Below are 21,052 nucleotides of genomic sequence, written 5' to 3' on the forward strand. Positions count from 1 at the left end.
TCCTCTGGATGAGATTAGTGGTTCTCATGACGGGATTACTGGTTCAGAACATGAAGATTCTGATCTCGATATGAAGTACAAGAATGTTTCTTGGAAGGATTCCACTGAAGGTTTTTTGAAGCATAATTTTAATACGTGCACAATGGCATTTTACAGAGATGACACAGGCAGTGGGGCACTTAGAAGACTATCTCAATACGTGCCAATGATAGTACTATTGTTGCTACAGAAGATGCCCAGGTATGAGTTTTCACATTTGCATAACCCACACAGAATAAAGTCAGAACTTTAGCTATATCTTCATGCAGTCAGTTTTCATCCTCAATCATCACAGAAACAGTAAGACGTTCATATTGGGTCCATGTCTCTACAGATGACCCCTCCGTGCATACCAACCTGATCATTTAAGGTGTGTCATTTTCCCAAGGGACTAGCCCTTTGGAAAAAAAAAATCCTTTGGATATAATCCATCAACAGAAATGTTATGAATGAAGAGTATTAGTCTACTGCTGTTTTATTACAAACCAAGTCCCCAGCCGAAGGTCCTAATTAAAATTCTATTGTTTGGGGACAAGTAGCGTCAGAATTTGCCAACTAACAAGTTTTTATAAAAGTCAAATGGAAAAGTATCTGGGCTAACCCGTTGTGTGTAAATTTTTCCTAGGGGACACTTTTTAGAAGTCACCAAGTGGAAAATCACCAGAATGGAGTTTAGTGAGCCCTGGTTCCTGAGTCATTGTCCCCTGCAGATGTGGTCTCAATCTTGCATACTTAGGAAAGATTAGAGGGTGATGGAGCAGAAAGAGCCGTTTTGGGGTAGGATAGAGAATCATGGAGAGAGGTTGTTGAAAAGAAATCCAAATTATCTTCCAAGTTCCTCCAGTAACTTTCTTTTGGGCGTATTGGAAAATAATGTCTGCTTACCTGACAATTTCAGCTAGTCAACCTATTATTGAGCATCTCCTGATTTCGAAATACTAGAAGCTGTAGTACTAAAGTGAACTTTTCTTTGGTGGGTTTCTATTTACTCTTCTAGAGAGTTCTGCTAAGTTATCCTATTGAAACTTGCCGTTTTGATAAGAGTCTTGTTTTCTGAAGACCGAATGTATTCTCCTGTGTATTCTGGACCGAGCTCATCAGGGGTGCCTAACCTCAAGAGACGCCGGCTTTGGGAGAAGACTTGTTCACCCACGCTCGCCGCTCGCCGCTGGAGTGGGGTGCCAAGTTGCCCTAGGCAGCCACACACAGGCCGCGTCAACTGCGGCCTCCAGAAGGTGTTCTGCAACAGGACTGCAAGCCATTTCCCTGGTGTGCACCTTTCCAAAAGCAAATTGCGCCAAGCCCTACTTGTCCGTATGATTCCTATAGATTAGACTGGGACATCGGTCCAATTGCCAAAGAGCATGACCATAGGCTTGGGCATTAGACACACGTATCCTTCCGGGCTCCTTAAAAAACAAAACAAACAAACAAACAAAACCACGAAAGCCGAGCTCCTTCCCAGTCGACTTCTGCACGGACCTCCGCCCCTTTGGCTGCAGCAGGGCGGTCTGCGCGCGCCCCGGGCTTGGCAGGTCTCCCCCGCGGCGGGCGGGGGCGGGGGCGAGCCAGCGCAGCGGAAAGAATCCGGCCCCTCTGGGACCCAGCGGAAGAGGCGTCCGGGAGGAGCCGGGCGCGGCGCCCCAGGTCGGCCAATCAGAAGCCGCCATTGCGGATCCGCGCGCCCAGCGTCCCCGCCCCCTCTGCCCGCCGCAGCGGCTATTTAAAGGTCTGCGCCGGGCAGCGCCGCGTGGTCTTCGGGCGCGGTCCGCGGAGCTTGACGGCCATGGCCAGCCACCTCGTGCTCTGCAACGGCGCCAAGATGCCCATCTTGGGGCTGGGCACCTGGAAGGTAGGAGCCCCGGGGGCGTGGGGCGGCAGGGACCCGCGGTGACCCGGGGCGGCCCCCGCCCGGCACGGCACGCCCGGGCCTCGGTGGAGCGGTCCTTGGCCCGGCCGGGCCTGCCGGGCGGCGGGCGGGGGCGGGGGGCCGCTGCGCGGGCCGCTTGTGGGGGGGGCGGGGGGCAGGGACCCCCCTCCCGGGCCGCACTGGGAACCCGACCGCGGCCGGGCCGCGGCCGGAAGACGAAGACCACCGAGCCCCGCGGCAGCCGAACCGCGAGGAGCCTGGGGGGCGCCCGCCTCGGCCGAGCCGCGGCGCACCGGGGGCACCGCGCGCCCGTCTCTCCTCTCAGTAGTTCGTCTCTGTTCCCGCTTCTACTCTCAGGAATAAGCCCCCCGGTTAAGCGCGGCGGCTGCAGGTCGTTAACGGAGCTGCCACGAGCTGCCCCGGACGCCCCCGGTGCCCCCACTCCGAGGCCCCAGGCGCGCGGCGCGGACCCCGCCCCCGGAGCCGAGCCGGCCTCCCGGGGGGGGGGGGTTGCGCGTGGGTGTCGCAGGTGCGGGCCAGAGCTCCGCGGAGAAGCTGGGCACCTGTGGTCGCTGCCCAGAGGGAACGCAGCTGGCGCGCGAATGGAGACTCTCCGGAGCCTCAACAGGGCTGAAATCTTTGCGCCGCGCTTTGAGACACAGTTAGGGATGAAAAGGCTGCCTGGTGATCTGAAAAGTAGGCGGCACAGCACGGTGGTACTTCGGGCGCTGGAGCGAAACCCAGTATTTTTCAAAGCTCTCCAGAGGGGCACCTGGGTGGCTCGGCAGGTGAGCCGCTCTCTGCCTCCCGCTCAGTCCTGATCCCAGGCTCCTGGAGGGAGCCCGCAGGGAGCCTGCCTCTCCTCCTGCAGTGTCTCGGCCTCTCTCTGTCTCTCGCAGGAGCACATTTTTAGAGATCTTAAAAATAAAAGCTCCTCAGAAGTTAGCTTTGGGGTATTACATTCTATAGTGATGACCCAGGTTTTTGCAGGGACTTTGAATGTGGACCTGGGCATTGGATATGTACGCACGGACAAGGAAAGGAGAGACCAAGGGTCAAGGGCACCGTTAAAGAATTGATGTGGAGCAGAGGGTGGTGTTTACCTCTACCCTTAAAAGCTGCAGATGAAAATTTGTAAGTAAGGGTCCAAGAGTTGCTTCACGCACAAAGTGTTTCTTGGCCAAGGTAATCAGCGTATGTATAATTTGTGTTTTCCTTCAAAAAGTCCAATGATGGATGGTTGGCTCTGAAGGCATAATTAAATTAAGACTGGGATACTGCGTTAAATCTCATCTGTTGAGGGTTATTCTCTTGGAATGGATGTGAAAAAGACACTTTCGTGGCAGTAGTCAATCATTACAGTTTATATAATGATGCAGGCAACATGCAGATATATACCTAAAACTTGAACAAAAGATCCGCAAAACATTACTAGGTGGGATGAATTCTGATACCTTTATTCCTTTTTGTGGTTTCAGAAGTTATGTGCCAGACCATAGCCCATTGTTTGAAAACTACTGCTCTAGGGTGAATAAGGAATAAAGTTATTAAAAAGAGGGTCTTAACATTTTTTAAAAGATTCGATTATCTTAGATTTATTTAGAGAGAAAGAGGGAGCACACGAGCAAGGGCAGAGGAAGAGAGCAAGAATCCTCAAGCCGACTCCACATTGAGCTCAGAGCCTGATACGGGGCTGTCAGGCCCAGGGCTCTGAACTCGTGACCTGAGCTGAAACCAAGATCTGCACACTTAACCGCCCGAGCCACCCAGGCGCCCCTATGTTTTATTTCTTTTTTAGAGAGCGTGCGTGAAAGCTGGATGGGTGGGTACAGAGGGAGAGGGGGAGAGAGGTTCTTAAGCAGTCTCCACGCCGAGGGCAGAGCCTGATCTCACTCTCCTGAAGTCAAGAGTCAGGCTCTTAACCAACTGAGCCACTGAGGTGCTTCATAAAGAGAGTTTTAAATCCTGCACCTCAGCACTTAATGCCCTGAGGTGCTACATATTTATTTAAAATAGCATCATAAAAATCTACACTTAAGTCATTCATTCTGGCAGACTAAGTTCTTATTTATTTGTGATAGACATAGAGAGAGAGCGGCAGAGACACACTGGCAGAGGGAGAAGCAGGCTCCATGCGTCAGGAGTCCGACCAGGACCGCACCCTGGGCCGAAGGCAGGCGCCAAACCACTGAGCCACCCAGGGATCCCCAAGTATAACAGTTCTATAGAGAGTGGCTATTCCCTTTTCCCCCATATGTGTGTGTACATATTTCTTCACAGAGGCTGGGCAAAAGAAGGAGTGATCTAAGTAGCATTTGCTTATCTTTGTGAGAAGTGAGGGTGGCTCTGCAAGGGGCTAGCTGGTTCCTTATTCTTGTGGATCTCTCCTGTCATGACATCTGTTGCACCATCCAGATCCTTCACAGGGCTCTAGTGGTCTCCTCTGCTTTTGCATCAAAGGTCCTTAAATTTGCCCTTCTGTCTTTGGAGGGGAGGCTTTCAGGCAGACGGGTGAGCATCTCTGCCTCAGACCCCGTACAGCGTAGCGAGTGTTTCTCCCCGGCAAGCTTGCCTTCCCCATTAGACAGGAAGTACACCTACCAACACTGTGTTGCCAGGAATCTGTTAAAGCAGAGATTACTTCTGACGCCAGCCGCAGTCCTATTGCTAGTAAACGCTCTGATCTAGCTGAAAAATTGTTGGTGATATGGTCATTATAATGCACCTACATACTCCAAGCTGAGAAGTGGAGTACAACTGTGTTTCTCATAACCCCTTTTGCATTATCTCTTCTAAATAGTTTAGAACATTGGACATGTTTTTCCCTACTTGCCCCCACCCAGGAACATTGGATACGTTTTTCCCTACTTGCCCCCCCACATAAAATGTTAACATACCAACTGAGATCATCATATTAGCGCCTCTCCCCTTTATATACACATACTTTCAAAACATCATCATCATCCCCCTTGCACGTAGCTCTTACCTGTCACTTTAAGATAATAATGCTCCCTCTATTCCACCTTCAAGGCTCAACCCTAAAGGTTCTAAAGTGGTGTCAGTGGTAAAAAGACAAAGTATTTCAGACTGAATCCCTTGTAGTATTCACCATGGGGATTTCCGGCAAGACGGGGCAGTGCTCTTTCTGATGTATTTTTTTTTTTTTTTTTTTGGAAATTGTCTCCAGTTTGCAGGTATTACTTTTGCAATGAAAGGCGGGTGGAGAACAAAGGGAACTTTACTTTGGGGGGAAAAAGTATGGGCCCTTCAAAGGGCCACAAACCATTGTGTAAGCTAAGATTTAATTAATAAATAAGTGAATTATTTTGCTCCCACTGAACCACTTTTTGCCAGGGTGATATCTCCCCCTTTATGAACATATGAAGTAGAAGAAAATGTGCTGAAAAGACTTTCCTGCCACATTTCCAGAGTGGAGCGAGCTTGTAATGGCCCCAAGATCCCAGGTTCGGTGCTGGCATCAGAACTGCGACAATAACTTGGTTTTACCCTTCACCTGCCTCGTCCCCCTGCAGGCCTCGACTGGCACACTTCAAGATCAAACATCTTTAAATAAATCTTCCCCAAGCAGGGCCTGTCTATCCCCGTCTCAACCAAGTGGAGAGCTCCGTGTCTTAGAATTCAGCAGAGACTGATTTGAGTTGAGCACGAGGAAGTTCATTTCAGTTTTATTAGTTTGTGTTTATTGCCAAGCCAGATTATGAGCTTTGATGCAAAATAGTAGCCAGATTGCCTGATTTTATGTGATAAGGCAAATGAAAAGCGCAGTCAACTCCTAATTTGTATGGAACTGTAAAATGATGCGGACAACCTGTTGGGGAGCCCAGTGGGGTTGACTTATCTGCACCAAACAGTGGAAAGTGCACTTTCTATTGACTGTAGATTGGCTGAAAGGTAGCAAGTTGTAGTGATCCTCTGGATTCTCCCCCATGCTTGGTCTGTTGGAGTCCTAAGGCTGTGGCAGGTTTTAAGCCTTGGTGTTCTACAAAACTACTAGATCCACAGTCTCCCATTTGTGCAGAGAGGGAGCATTGTGCCACACAGAGTGAGCAGGCCAGCTTGCTTAAATTTACCTGAAATCAACTAAGATCAATATACAATTGACATGTATTTAATATGATTAAGTATGATTGACACTATGTTGTCAATTGGCTAAATTAGAACAAGGATTAAAAAAAAATAAAAATAAATAAATAAATAAAAAAATAAAAAATAAATTAGAACAAGGATTAAACCCTCTTAGCTCCCAAAACACCCACGTTCAGTATCAGAATACCTAACTTTTTGTTATCCTGATGTGGAATCGGACACCAGACATTTTATTTGCGAATAGGCTTGGGCCTCTTGCCTAATTCCCATTTCTTTGTATGCCCTTCTGACATAGAAAGGGGTTGGTAAACTACAACCCCCAGCCTGTTTTTTGTTAATAAAGTTTTATTAGAATGGATCTCATGCGTATGTATTATTTATGACCACTTCTGTGCTGCAGCAACGCAGTGGAACGGTTGTGACCAACCATTTGGCCCACAAAGCCTAAAATATTTTGGCATCTTAAGAAAAAGTTTGCCAGGTCCTGTTCCAGAAGATTTTAAGCAAATTCTTTGGAACTTGGCATACATTCTGAGAAGTCACAAATTCCTGTTACACTTGAATTTGGTTGAAATGACTTACACTTAAATGAACACTTAAAATAGAAAATTATATTAGTATTTAAACTAGCTTAGTAATAGAAAAGATGAGTTTCTCTTAGATGCAGGTTGAGTTTCTGTAAAGAAAAGCTGCTTTAGTTGGAAGAAGTTAAATAATGTTCTTGGGGACAGCTTTTCTGTGATCATGGTACTTTTAAAGGCTTCAGAGGTCGATGGCCCTGTTTATTAAATCTAAGTTCGCATCAGAAGTTACGGTTTCTTATTCCTTACTCTAGGATTATGTTGGGACACTTCTCATACATCTTACCTGGGATTTTTTTTCCCCAAAGTAAAGTTCCCTTTGTTCTCCACCCCCCTTTCATTGCAAAAGTAATACCTGCAAACTAGAGGCAATTTCTAAAAGAAAAATGCATCAGAAAGAGCACAATCCCCTCTTGCCAGAAATCCCCATGGCTAATACTGCAAGGGATATTCAGTCTGAAATACTTTGTCTTTTTACCACTGACCCCACTTTAGAACCTTTGGAGTTGAACCTTGCAGAGGGAATAGAGGGAGGATTATTATCTTAAGGTGACAGGTCAGGGCTACGTGCAAAGGGAAGATGATGAGGTTTTGAAAGTGCGCGTATGCTAAGGGGAAGGGTGCTAATATGATGGTCTCAGTTGGTATTGGCTGGCTGCTGGTGTTAGAAAGCGAGGAGCCAGGGAGGCCTGTCTAGTGGAGGTGATGGGGGCCCCGGGGCCAGGAGTTCTCGCTGTCTTCCCTTGATGCCGTCCGCCTAGACGGTCAGGTTGGTGCCTGAGCTAGTGCTCTGGAGCTGTAAGGTCCAGGAGACTTGGGCATGCGTGGATTTGCCTAAGTCACAGGGCGGATCGTTGGCAGAATCAAGTTAAAACATGATTTAGTCTACAGGATTTATACAGTTTGGTCATTTGTGATTTGAGCATTTCCTAGAAGGATTTTCTGCAGATCTGCAGTGAGATGTCTGGAAATATATCATGATTTAATTCCTTTTCAAAGTTTCAGTTTGGACTGCTCCCTTCTGTGTGAGTTTTTAAGTGCAGATATGAAACGGAGAGATAGTATAATCACGTCATAGCATTACCAAGTTTATTGTGGGATTTTTTTTTAATTTAAATTTAATTTTTTTTTTTTTTTTTTTTTTTTTTTTTTTTACCAAATCTTAAATTGGCTGATTCATTAGTGGTAAGAGCAGTTTCTGGGAAGGGTTAGATTGAGATGATTAATGATTGAAGGTAGTTTGTGGATTCTGGCATATTTTCATTGCAGAGAATGGCTTCTGCAAGCCCAGCAGATTTGTCCTCAGTGACTGATGTCTCTGTGCCTCTCGGGGTTCACACAGGAGGACAGACCTCTTGGCAGAGCATGGCTCTCAGGTCCTTTGCCAAGGTTTGAGTCCTGACCTCTTTGACTGAATGTGATTGTGGGCCACTTGCATCACCTGTCCATGCCTTACTTCCCTTATCTATAGAGATAACAGGATCCGCTGGGGGTTGTGATAAAGATTCAGCGTACTAACATGTTTGAAACTAGTGAAAACGTCCATATTTTCAGTTTGAGCCAGTGTCTACCGAACACCGCACTGGTTGGGTTGCATTCAGTGACATGATCGGCCCAGGCCCATGCCTTCTGGTAACCACAAGGCCTGTTCAGGGCCAGACCAGTCAGTCCTCCCTCGGCAGAGCATGTGGCCCGTATGGCACAGGTGTCCCAAAAGGGGAGGCTGGCGCACAGTTTCCATTCTCAGGAGTCTTGTCACAAATTGCTACAACTTCTTTCTACAAATTGAATAAAATGCCAGACAGTTCTTGCTTTTGTTTTTCTCTCCCTTGGAAAGCAGTGTGGCCATCTTCCCAGTACATGTGTCCCTAGCTGATCTCCTGAGTCATTTCTGTCCTTGGCTTCTCTATGAAAATACAACATGAACTTTTTCCCAATTTTGTGCCACTCTCTCAGCAGCCTTGATTATCCTAGCGTGCAGTTTTCTGGTTCCAAGCAACCGAATAACCAACTTAATCTTTGGCACACAAAAAAGTACGTTTGAGGTGGGGATTCATGGACCTACGAGATGCCAGGGCTACTCGTGATGCCACCCGGAGCAATCTCTCTGGATCCTGCTATCTCTAGCCCCCACTGTCTTGCAAGCAGCTCCAGGCTCCCATTCTCCCAGCATGGAGACCCCCACAGAATGGAAGCTTGGCCTGGTGGTTCCCGAGACCGAGTCTCCTGGGCCTGGCTTGGGTCATGCCTCTGCCTGTGTGCCAGCTGCAGTGGCAGGTACCTGGGGAATGTGCCCTGCTCCCGCCTTGGGGCTGAGCCTCAACATGCCGGCAGCTCTGGCCAGACGCTCATTCCCACTGGCGCCCTGTCCCCCTTCCTACCCCTTGTGCCCATTCCCAACAGCTGATGCCAAACCCGTGAACATGTGCAGCTGCCCGTGGCCCCGGGCAGTTTTCCTTTCCATTCTCTTCTCCCCCAGCTCCCTGGAGGAATGCACCGTGTTCACTGCACAGTCTGTTGCACACATGTGTATTTGTCACGTCTGTGGTCTGAGAGGATCAGTGAGGAGACGGAGTAAACCTCCAGGTGGTCGCTCTGGGTGCGGGCAGAGCTTGAAGGCTCCCAAGCACCTCCTCCCACTCCCAGGAGGTCTGTCCTGGGAACCTGTGTCCCGTCCTGGTCACAGAGCCGGCAGCTGGCTTGGGCACTGACAGCTGTGCAGTGCGGCTCTGCCCAAAAACTGTCGACTCCTGTTTTCCCTCTTCTGTTGACTCATGTCTGCGCTGATGTCTCAGAGGGGCCTGTCCCACCCCTGCCTCTCACGACAGAGTCTCACTGTAGATCTGGGCCTCTGAATCTGTATCAGTAACGTGCTTGACTTTACTGTGATCCCCCAGAACCGCCTAAGAATGAGTGATTGCCAATGTCAGGATCTACACCCAAAAGGAGAAGTAAAGCATGGGCATTCAGGGCCAGCTCAGACACCGGATGGGCAGTGGGTTAATGTGTACAGCAGTTGGTAAAAGGCTCTGAACTATTTGGAGGAAACCGTGCCCGTGCCCCTCACTGTCTTGGAAACCCAGTAGATGCAGGTAGGGGTTTTTTCTTATACCGTGGTTTGTAAAACAACAAATGGAAAGAAGCAATTGAGACCATGTTGGCACATCTCTTGAAGGTGGTGTAGGCTGCCGTTCCGTGGTGGCCAGGATATCCTAACGTGACACCACGCGGCATTACACCTCGGTTCCCCAGCTCGTTTGAGAGCGAGTGGTTTAGGAAGCTGCTTAGGAAGCCGCAGATCATCTGCAGGCCACTGGAGACGGGCGGGAGCTTCAGTGAAGAGTGTGGGGTTCACGCTGCCTTGGGCTGCTTCGTTTTTTATTTTAACTGCATGCCTCCCGCTCCTCTTCCTTTCAGTCCCCTCCCGGCAAAGTGACCGATGCTGTGAAGGTCGCGATCGACCTTGGGTACCGCCACATTGACTGCGCTCACGTGTACCAGAATGAGAATGAGGTGGGCTTGGCCATCCAGGAGAAGCTCAAGGAGCAGGTGGTGAAGCGTGAGGACCTCTTCATCGTCAGCAAGGTGCTACTCTGCAGGGCAGCCTGGGCCATAGGCTTCAAACTCTACACCTGTCCAGTGGCAGCGTCAGCTTAGGTGCCGAAGCCATCCTCTGGGGCCACTGAATATGCTATGGTTATTGCTCAGGAGGCCACTCTTCTGGGGTAGGGGGTTGACCAGAGGCTCCACCAGTCACCTGTTCTTTATGGGATGGTCATTCTGTGTAGCACTGTTGGCTAGAGCCTCTTGTTGATGAGACTTTGATTGTGGGTTGGGCCTCCCTTTCCAGGGAGTTACCTTTGAGGACGGAACTTGGTTTCCATCTGGAGACGACCTCCACTGCTGGCACCATCTTTCACCTGCAGGCTGTTGGCCCAAAGGAACACAGGGTTGGAGGATGAGGCTGGCCCCACAGACCAGCCGTGTAGGAAAGTGGCCCTGAGAGCTCGTGTTTCGGGCCGGGGCCTTCCCGACCTGTCCATTCTATATCATGCCTTCACTTTGGTCCCTCTGAGCAAAGGGTCTCCCTGACCTAATTATCTGGCCTGCCTTTGGAAAGTTAGGATGCACTGCATGCAATGGAAACTCGCCCACCGCCATCATAGCATCACAGTGAAAGGGGTGGGTTGTGTCTTGGAGCTGTCTGGCTCCCGGCTGGGATACAGCCTCCTGCGCGCAAGCTAAGACATGCTCTCTCACTGGCTCCAGCTGTGGTGTACATACCACGAGAAGAGCATGGTGAAGGCGGCCTGCCAGAAGACGCTCAGCGACCTGAAGCTCGACTACCTGGACCTCTACCTTATTCACTGGCCCACGGGCTTCAAGGTAAGCGGCAGGGGGTGCTCCCTCCGTGCAGCCTGTGATGTGTTAGGCCCTCCTCTGCTTGGGTACAGCCGGGCACACACCCTATGTGTGTGTCCTGGAGCAGCAGCCAGTGGCATTACCCTTGTTAGAAATCCCACCCCCCGCCCCCCAGGCCTGCTGAATGTGAACCACAGACGCATTTGCCCATTACAGAATTTGAGAAGCACTGTGCTTTGTCATTTGCTGGTGGTCCTGTTGCAAACTGTGACCACACACGTGGCCCAGGTGATAAGCTGCCAGGGCCCCAAAGACCTCATGCACGTGGGTACGGCCATGCATTCCACACACAGGCCCCATCCTAGGGAAGCTTCATACCTGTTCCCTGGCAGAGCCTGAGTCTCTGCTCAAACAAATGGGTTATCACATCCTTTGCCTTCTTTCTGGCCATAGGGTCCATTGTGTGCTTTGTCAGCCAGAGTGAAGGCACATAGTATTTATACTGTAGCCAGCCCTGTTTTGTTGTGCTGGTTCCCTCTGACCGGCAGCTGCAACCATCTGAAAGGACAAGTGTCTGGGGCCTGTTCCTTCTTCCTGCTGGCCCATGGGTTTGCCCTTGGTTACATTTGGAAAACTTAGCTGTGGTACTTAAGAGTGATTTTCCTTTTTTTTTTTTTTTTTTGGACTTTGCTTTCAAAGACTTAGGTCTGTGGAAGGCTGTCATTATTGACTGATTGTTATTATAACAACAGGCTGGGAAGGAATATTTCCCACTGGATGGGGAAGGCAATGTGATTCCCAGTGACACCAGTTTTGTGGACACGTGGGAGGTAAGGCAGTCCCTGACTCGGTCTTCTCCTTCCTCTCTGGTTCCCCTTCTCCTGTGAGTGATCTGCTCTGCCCTGCCTTGTCTTTCACTGCATTCAAGTATTTGGTCACCGTCTCTGTTCTCCCTGTCTTAGTAAAGCCAGCCTGACTTGTGTCTTGGTGTCTCTGGGCTTCTCAAAGATCTCATTCAGTGGCTCCGGTTAGTAAGGATAGGACCTGTTAAACCAGAGCCAGAGATGCTTTTCCTGTCTTTGTCCTCTTGGGCACGTGTTAGCAGCACATGCACCCTCTTCTGTTGTTAGGCCATGGAACAGCTGGTGGATGAAGGGCTGGTGAAAGCCATCGGAGTCTCCAACTTTAACCATCTCCAAATCGAGAAGATCTTAAACAAACCTGGCTTAAAATATAAGCCTGCTGTTAACCAGGTAAACATCCTGAGGGAAGGGTGTGTCCGGGAGCCTGCTTTATTACTGTCTGAACCTGGCAGTTACTTAAGGTCCGTGTCACCCAGGGAGCAGCCAGGAGGCAGGTCCTGATTTGGGACAGACCATGATGACAACCTGTCTGGGAGCCGAACTTGCAGGAGACACAGGCTTTGAGACTGGCTTGTGATGACTCAGGGCCTCCCAGAGTATCAGCCTGCAGACGTTGAGATCCTGAGACCCGTCACAGTTGATAAATGGCCAAAGCCAAAATAAACCCTTAGGGCCCACGGCCACAGTACATCCATGAGCACATCATTGTTATTCCTGTTGAGGACAGGAGCTGGGAAGTGTGGACAGCTGTTCTAGCTCATCAGGGAGACACTATGTTGTTTGGACATCATTTTCTGTCTGCGGAGGGGGCACTTCTGTGTGTCCCGACACCTGTGCCCACAGGCCAGCATCTGTCCGTGTTTGCATTTGCAGATCGAGTGCCACCCGTACCTCACTCAGGAGAAGTTAATCCAGTACTGCCAAGCCAAAGGCATCGTGGTGACCGCCTATAGTCCCCTTGGCTCCCCCGACAGGCCCTGGTGAGGTTCCTAGCAGATCGTGTTCTCTTGTCCGTTGGTGAAGGTTAGAAATGCTAGAAAGAAAAACTCAGCATCAAGGAACATTTTTCCAGCACTCGTTTGCAAACCTACCCCAGAGCCTCTTGTTGGGTTTCCTGGGTGGTATTTCTAGTAGCAGGATGGCTGCTCTTTTCCCAGCGGGTTGGGAGTTTGTACTTGAACTTCTTTTTTTTTTTTTTTTTTTTTTTTTATTTACTTATGATAGTCACAGAGAGAGAGAGAGAGAGAGAGAGAGGCAGAGACACAGGCAGAGGGAGAAGCAGGCTCCATGCACCGGGAGCCCGATGTGGGATCCGATCCCGGGTCTCCAGGATCTCGCCCCGGGCCAAAGACAGGCGCCAAACCGCTGCGCCACCCAGGGATCCCTGTACCTGAACTTCAAATCAGGAGGGGCGTGCAGGGCTGCCCTCTAAGGTCAATGGCAGTTAATTGCCAGCTGCCTTGAGTGAAAGCGATGGTGGTTGCTCACATGGACCATCTTTGTCTCCAGGGCCAAGCCTGAGGACCCTTCCCTGTTGGAGGATCCCCGGATCAAAGCGATCGCAGCCAAGCACAATAAAACTACAGCCCAGGTACTGTCCTCTGCAGGTGCCCGTGACTGTTCCCAGAATTCCCTGCATTCACGGTGGGGAGGGAGAGGCGACCAGGCCTAGCCATGGCCTCCCTGGAAGTGTAGCTCAAGGCCCTGGAGTGGGTGGTAGAAAGGGGCACAGACAAGGAAGCTAGCAGATTGCTGTTTGGTGATGGGGAGGGTAGCATCCTCCGACTACCTCTACAGGCCACTCGAAAGGGCAGCATTTGCTGGCATAGGTGGGATGACCCTGACCTCTCTGAGCCTCCGTTTTCTCCCATGTGAAGTTCTGGAACTTCCCTCTTCAGAGAGTGGCCGTATAAGACTGAGTGACCCAACCACATAGAAGATTATAGTAACGTAGACGAACACTTGGCACGTCTGTTCGCAGGTTCTGATCCGGTTCCCCGTGCAGAGGAATTTGGTCGTGATTCCCAAGTCCGTGACCCCCGAACGCATTGCTGAGAACTTTCAGGTGAGACCCTGGCTGGCTGGCCTAGTTGTTCTCAGTGGAGAAGGGGACAGGGCCTCTTGTCGTGCCTGGATTGTCTGGTGTGGCACCCCCACCTTCCTGTCACCTCACAGGGAGCCAGCCTGTGTCCACACCTGTGTAGTCTTTGCACACATGCCCATAGGTGTGAGAGCATGGAGTGGACAGCAGCCTGCCCTCTGCACATTCTAACCCCACGGCCCTCCTCGGGTCCCCGGGTGCTGCCTTGGGCCTGCCTGCTGGCCTCTTGGGAGCCCCCCCTTCCTGACGGACCTTTGTCCTTTCTGTCCAGCTGTTACTTGGCAGTATAGACCCATCTCACATACCGTCCTCTGTATCCTGCACCTCCCCAGTTGGGCTCCGTTCCCAATTCCTCTGGGAGCCTCAGTGCTTTTTGTGGCATCTCCCTCATGCTGTGCAATCAATCATTGCTTCTGTTGGGGTCGATCTTCCTCTTCACTTTGCCTCCCTGTAAACGGAGGCAGAAACCCTTGTGATCCATTCTTTTCCCCCGACTGGCACTTGTCACGGAAGTGCTGCATTCTCTGGTTTCCACAGTGACTCAGTGGTACTAACAGTACCATTTGCCGGGAGCTCCTGAAGGGCAGGGGTCTCTCCCCATTCGCTGTGGTGCCCTTCTCCAAAGGGCACCCCAGTCAGTCCCACTGCTGTGTCCTCCTCACTGCGGCTCCCCACGCAGGGCAGTGTCTCCTCGATGGCCCTGTGCAGAACCGTTGGACACTTGGGTATTCTGTGCCTGACCTTTCTTTGAAGAACTTACTGGATTTTTTTTTTTTTCTTTTGAGGTCTTTGACTTTGAGCTGAGTAGTGTGGACATGACCACCTTACTCAACTACAACCGGAACTGGAGGGTCTGTGCCTTGGTGAGGTGAGTGAGGCCTGCGGGAGGGCCTGCTGGGGGAGGCCGTGGTGTTGGGGTCCCGTCCACATGCCGCAGGAAACAATGCAGCCCGAGTCAGCTGAGCCACTCATGGCCGTGGGGAAGATGCCAGGACATGTGCTCTGGGTACCTTCCCCAGCCCAGGGACGTGGTCGGCCCAACCGGCAGCAACCCCCTATTTTAAGCATTAATTTTCAAATCTTTGAGGCTCTTCTGAAATCCGCTGATCCCATGTGGCTCCTGTGCCACCTTCCCAGAAGAATTCGCACATGAGTCTTCCTTACACCGACTTAATAGAAGGGGTTCAGTGGGGAGACTGTGGTGCACGGACTGAGGAAATCTCTCGACGCCCCCCCGCGCCCCTTCACTGGCTGCTTGTATTCCCTGCCGCTTATAATTTGGAATTGGAGGGAGGTGACAGGGAAGGTGTTGCTGAGTTTTTTTTTTTTTTTCTTCTCCCTCCCTTCTCCTACAGTACAGTAACTAAAGTTTAAAAGTCATTCCCTGCTTTCCAGGAGAAACCTCCTATCTCCATGTGTGGCGGGCCTGGGGCCTCCTGTCTCCGTGTGTGGGGCCTCTGTTTCTTCTCTGTCTCCCGGGGTAGATAGTCTCCCGAGCCAGGTTTGGACTTGCCCTCAGCTGGGGCAGGGGCCAGCCTTCTCTCTCCCTCTCCTTCTCTCCCCCCCCCCTTCCACCCCTGCTCCTCCTCTAGCCGCCCCGCCCCCACCCCCCTGGTCCACACCTTGGACGAGGACACTGTCCCATGCACCAGGTGTCACCATGTCTGTGAGCGTGGGGCTGGCACACCAGGCCCTCTCTGTGCTCGTGTCACTGGTGCTTAACCTGTGGGCATTAATACCAGTTTGGGACCGAGTGGGTGAGGGAGAGAGTAGAGAGTCCTCTTCCAGGTAACCTCTGTTGTCTGTTAAGAGTCTCTCTGTCATTCATTCATTCCCTGAGCCCTTCCCACTGCTGACCTGGTATGTTGGAGCATCAGGGCTGACACCACAGTGGTTTTCCAGTGGGTCCCTATACACTGTCCAGTGTTGCTCCAGGAACCGCTGTCGGGTGATTCTGGGGGCTGCTGGTGTTTAGCGGGGGATGGAGAGACTGGCCGCTGCATTCCCAGGTCACCTGAGAAGCTTTCTCGCTGACACACTTGAACATGGCTGCTTTCTGGAAGTTCTCGCTCTACAGAGCCTCTGTCGCTGGGGGCAGGGTGATGCTATCCCGGTCTGAGGGAACGCAAGAATGGGGGCCAGACTCTAGGGATGTTTTAGGTGGTTTGAGAGTCCTCTTCCCTGTGCTGGGCTCACCCTGGGCCTTTCATGCTGTGCCCAGCCAGTCTTCCTAGCATGAGAGCCAGAACATCCCTTACACGAGCTGCTGGCCCACTGGGTGGGCCTGTGGGCCTCTTGACACACGCCCGCACCTCTGCCCCTGGATCAGCACCCAGCCTCCTTCCTCCCCTGCTTCCTGTGTCCCACATGTGACCCAGCTGACACCAGGCAGCTTCCAGAGGGCCCCGTGCTCCCTCTGTGTCCCCGGAGCACCGGCTCTCACATAGATGGACGCCTAACCTCTCTCGTCACCTTCTTACAGTCTTAGACTGTGGGATGCTCTTCAGTCCTGCCACTTAGACCAAGTGACCAGGGAGCAGGAATCGTGTCTTGGCACCCCATGTGCTTCAGGCACAGTGCTGGGCACATGGGGAGGATGGTGTCCATCACACCTGTGCCAGCTGACGAGCCTGGAGGGCTGTGCATCTGAACTGGCGCGCCCCTGAGGCCTGTGTTCCTGCCTCTAATGAGACACCATTGCTTTTTGTACTTGGTCATGTCGACATCCCTTCTCTGAAAAGCTGACGTGTCCCTCCTTTTCTCCTGACAGCTGTGCCTCCCACAAGGACTATCCATTCACTGAGGAGTTCTGAAGCTGTCGGTGCCTGTCCGCCCAGGTGCCCCACGTCCCTCCTCCCGTATGTAGCGTAGAGTGGCCTCCGCCCCTCGGTGGTGGGTCTGTGACCTGCTGATGGGCCCGTGAGGTGTTGGGTCTCAAGAGCAGTATCAGCAGGTTAGAGTCTCTTCCAGTTTTGCCCTTCTTCTTGTCCAGCTGGGGAATGTCGGACCCTGGCACCCTTTTCTGACTAAGTTGAATCTATAAAGTTGAAATAGTGCCACTAACACCTGGATTTTGGCTACCGGGAACGGTAACCCTTTCATCCAGACTATTTGCCTGAAATAATAAAGAGTTATTTTGTGAACTTGATGCTGTTCGTTTTATTTTGATTTATTGAAACACGGCACCTTCTGTGTCCCTCAGCCTTCGTCCCATCATGCCTATAAAGCAGACCACTCAGCTGGGCAAGAAGACTGAATACCTGACCTCTTCCCCTCTAGCCGGGGACCCCTCACCCCGGGATTTCATCCATTTAGCTTTGGGGTGGGTGCGCATTCGAGTCACCTGGAGAGCCTTAAATGCTGCTAATGTCTGGCCTTACCCCAGGGACCCATCTACTTGGCCCCGGGTGTCCCCAGGCCATGGAGGTTTGCAGGCCCAGCCAAGGCTGAGAGCCAGTGTGTTAGACCCGAGAGAGGACTGAAGCCCATTTGGAACTTCACAAGGTCCCTTCTTGTTCCTCCTACCTGCGAAGACCAAAATCCTATGTTTGCCAAGCACCATTGTTTACAGAGAACTGTTGACAAAAAACTGCTTTCGTGAGGCTCATCATCTAGACTCAGGGAAGAGCAGCATCGACGGACGGCATCCAGGTGAGTGCTGACTGCTGTAACAAAATACCGTACACTGAGTGGGGTCAGTACATTGATTTTTCACAGTTCTAGAGGCTGGAAATCAGGTCAGGGCCCACCGGGTCTGGTTCTGGTGAAAGCCCTCTTCCTGTGGCATGGACAGTCCCCTTCTTGCTGTGTGTTCGTGTGACTTGGACAGAGGCATGCTGGAAATAGGCTCGCACCAGTAAAGGTCTGTGTTTGATTCTACGGATGCTGCTGCCTGTTTTTATTAGTAACATTTTCTTTGTGAGAATTAAATTGACAGAGGCTGGGAATAGGATGAGCCGGGCAAGAGTGAACTTGGGGTTTCATGGAGATAATGGCTTTGCAGCTGAGTATTACTGGATGGCCGGAGCCCCGGTTAGGTGATCTTCCCTGTGTTGCAGGTGATCCGCAGGTAAGCCCTACCTCCAAGGTTTTAGGTTATTGGGCTACAGTGGCTGCTGGTGCCCCCGCATGGCAGCGTTTGGGCCAGATGGGGACTCTGAACCCAGCCCTCACTGCTGCCCACAGCCTCCAGCTCTAGGCCTGGGCCCGTCTCCCTAGCACCTGCTCCTCACAGCGGTCCGCTTTCCCCTTCCAGATAGGTGAGTCCCGCCTTACCCCAGGTTAGGCTGCAAATCTCTGCAGTCACCCTCTAAATCATCCAGAGTACCCTACCGTTTTACTGTAAACTGAGCCAAATAAGCTCTGACCTCGTCCCCACCTTATTTCTCCAATTAGCCCAGGGCTGGCTTTAACACACTTTGGAAAAAACTTTGGGGTGACTGCTAATAGGAAGTCCAGCCTGACACCAGTGTGCTGGAGCCCTGCTTTAAGAAAAGCTACTGGGCAGCCCAGGTGGCTCAGCGGTTTAGCACCTGTCTTTGGCCCAGGGCGTGGTCCTGGAGACCCAGTATTGAGTCCCACGTTGGGATCCCTGCATGGAACCTGCTTCTCCCTCTTCCTGTGTCTGCCTCTCTCGGTCTCTCATAAATAAATAAAATCTTTAAAAAAAAAAAAAAAGGAAAAGCTACCGAAATAAGATAACTTGAAAGTCAGGCTGGAAACACAAAAAAGTCAAAAGACCCTGTTCTAGCCTCGCCGCTCCCTCCTCCGAAGCAGAGACTCCGGTTATAGCTAAGAGCCTATCCCTGAGAAGGAGCTTCGCCTGGCTTGTGAGAGGGGAGGAGAATTCAAGCCTCTGGATTAAAGAAGTTGTTCTGCATTTTGAAGATAAAAAAAAGGGGTGTGTGTGGCCGTCAGTGGCCCTGGGGCCAGGGGCACTGAGAGGTGGCGTGAAGGAGCAGTGAGGCCAGCCTTGGGGGGCCTGCTTCATCCCGCAGAGGACTGATCCCAGGCGGCACAGACGGACTCCCAGGTCCCTCGGGGTCTTTGTATACACGGGCCGTGCCTTCCTAGTGTGGAGCCCCCTCCTCCCCTGTGTGGAGTTAAGACCCCCACGGCCCTGCACATTCCTGGGTGAGGGGGGTGGGTTCCAATCCAGCCTCCACTCTCCCGTGGACTCCTGGGCCTGAATAACGTGGCTCCCCAGGGGGCTGAGGCCGTGGAACTTACACCATAGCCTGGCGTCCCGCCTTGACCAGCTCTGCTGGGGCCTCCCAGTGACATTCACAAAATAGTTGGACTTTCACCAAGACAAAGTCCCAGCCAAAGAGCAGACTTGTTAATAAGATAATGGGACCCCCTGAAAGGCAAAACTAAATTTAATTGAATCACTTAGGCGTTTAAGACCTGCACTCGACAATCTTGCTGAACAATGCAGACCTGACTTCAGACCGCTGTTGGTCAACGCTGAGCCCTGCTCCGTGTGACTGTAGTTGCCGAGCGAGCTATTTTTGGGCAAGGTCTGTGCTCCCAGGCACACCCATGGGAGGTGCCCAGCCAAGGGCAGCAGGCTTAGGCCTGGGTCCAATTGCAGGAGGCTTCCTAGACGGACAGCAGGGGCTACTTTTGCACTTCACAGCTCTCTGGGATCCGGGTCCAGGTCCCACCTGTCTTTTTGACCCTGGAAGGCATTTTCTAGCTGTATTCCCAGGGGATCTGGGTCTTCAGGGTCCTGAAGGAACCTCCCCTCCCCTTCCCAGAGTTTGGCTAAAGCAGTGGAAACAACTGATGGCTTCCCAGGCTCTCCTCCAGCCACACAATGCCCCAGCCTGGGCCACAGGGAGCACCAGTCTGCTTCCCTTTGCTTCTATCTGCAGTGCCTCGAACAGCGCTGGGGCACAGGGCAGGTTCTCAATGATGCCGTTTGTGTGAACGAGTGACCAAATCGATGAGCTTTTCTTTCTTTTTTTTAAGATTTTATTTATTTATGAGAGACACAGGCAGAGACATAGGCAGAGGGAGAAGCAGGCTCCTCGCAGGGAGTGCAATGTGGAACTTGATCCCAGGACCCCGGGATCACCCCCTGGGCCAAAGGCAGACACCTAGCCCCTGAGCCACCCAGGCATCCCAAAGAGCTTTTCTTAATAGCAACTATGACAACCTCTTGGTATCAAATCAGTGTACTTCAGACCCGAAGAGGGGCTGCTCAGGTTTGAATTGTGGCCTGGAATACATGAAGGAGGCAAAGGGTTTCACAGATGCAGAAGAACATGGTCTTGCAGCTCTCCTCACCCTAATCTGTGATTCAGGCGAGCTGGTTAGCCTTCCTTCTCTATTTCCCCAGGTGACAAGGTGCCCAACTCCTAGGGGTAACAGGGATGAGACCAGCTGTGGAATGGGCAGCCCCTATCCTGGGCTTTGCCCACAGCACTCAGGACCTGCTTGCCATTATTCTTCCCAGTGAATGTTGGCAACAGATCACTCAGCAGGGCAGCTGGTGCCCAGAGGATGGGGGCTCTGCCCAGAGGATGGGGGCTCTGCCCAGAGAGCAGCGCTTCCTCTGCACCCTTGGCTGTGTTGACCTCACACACAGAAAGGGCAGCACCTGACACACTTATCTGTAAACAGCACACTGTGTGCTCTTGTTTCCAAGCTCAAGGACTGTGCTTCCAGTCAAGAAGAGCAGGCCCTGAAGAAAATGCTGCCGAGGCACCTGGGGGGCTCAGTCATTTAAGTGTCCATTCCTTGATTTCAGCTCCGGTCATGATCTCAAGGTATTGAGATCAAGCTCCACATCTGGCTTGCACTGGGCATAGGCATTGCTTAAGATTCTCTGTCTCTCCTGTACCCCGCCCTCCCCAAAAGAAAGAAAATACTGCCTATGTGTTTGCAGGAAGTATTTTTTTTGTACTGATGGATGAAATCATTGAGTGTTAGAGGCCATCTAATCTAGTGTTTTGCAATTTAGTTTTGGCTGCAGACTTCTTTCTTTGAAAGAGTCCTCCATGGACCCTCCATCTATAAACCAGAAGGCAGAGCTGCTGTGGTTTAAGAGCGGGGAAGAGAGTGGGACCCAAGCCAGTCAATACCCTCACACACAATCCACTAAACCATGAGGGCCTGAACACCG

At 51.5% G+C, this 21,052-nt stretch overlaps 1 protein-coding gene across 1 annotated transcript; it reads left to right on the forward strand.

The window, feature by feature from the left end:
• Positions 1-1,746: 1,746 nt before the first annotated feature.
• On the forward strand, positions 1,747-17,071 carry AKR1B1 (aldo-keto reductase family 1 member B). Its single transcript, XM_055307251.1, has 10 exons — positions 1,747-1,891; positions 10,015-10,182; positions 10,867-10,983; positions 11,712-11,789; positions 12,090-12,212; positions 12,696-12,802; positions 13,332-13,413; positions 13,804-13,887; positions 14,709-14,791; positions 16,694-17,071. The coding sequence occupies exons 1-10, from the start codon at positions 1,826-1,828 to the stop codon at positions 16,734-16,736; spliced, it is 951 nt and encodes a 316-aa protein (XP_055163226.1). The 5' UTR covers positions 1,747-1,825; the 3' UTR covers positions 16,737-17,071.
• Positions 17,072-21,052: the final 3,981 nt, after the last annotated feature.

The sequence above is a fragment of the Nyctereutes procyonoides genome, unplaced genomic scaffold (assembly GCF_905146905.1).
Source record: "Nyctereutes procyonoides isolate TBG_1078 unplaced genomic scaffold, NYPRO_anot_genome, whole genome shotgun sequence".
Classification (NCBI taxonomy): domain Eukaryota; kingdom Metazoa; phylum Chordata; class Mammalia; order Carnivora; family Canidae; genus Nyctereutes; species Nyctereutes procyonoides.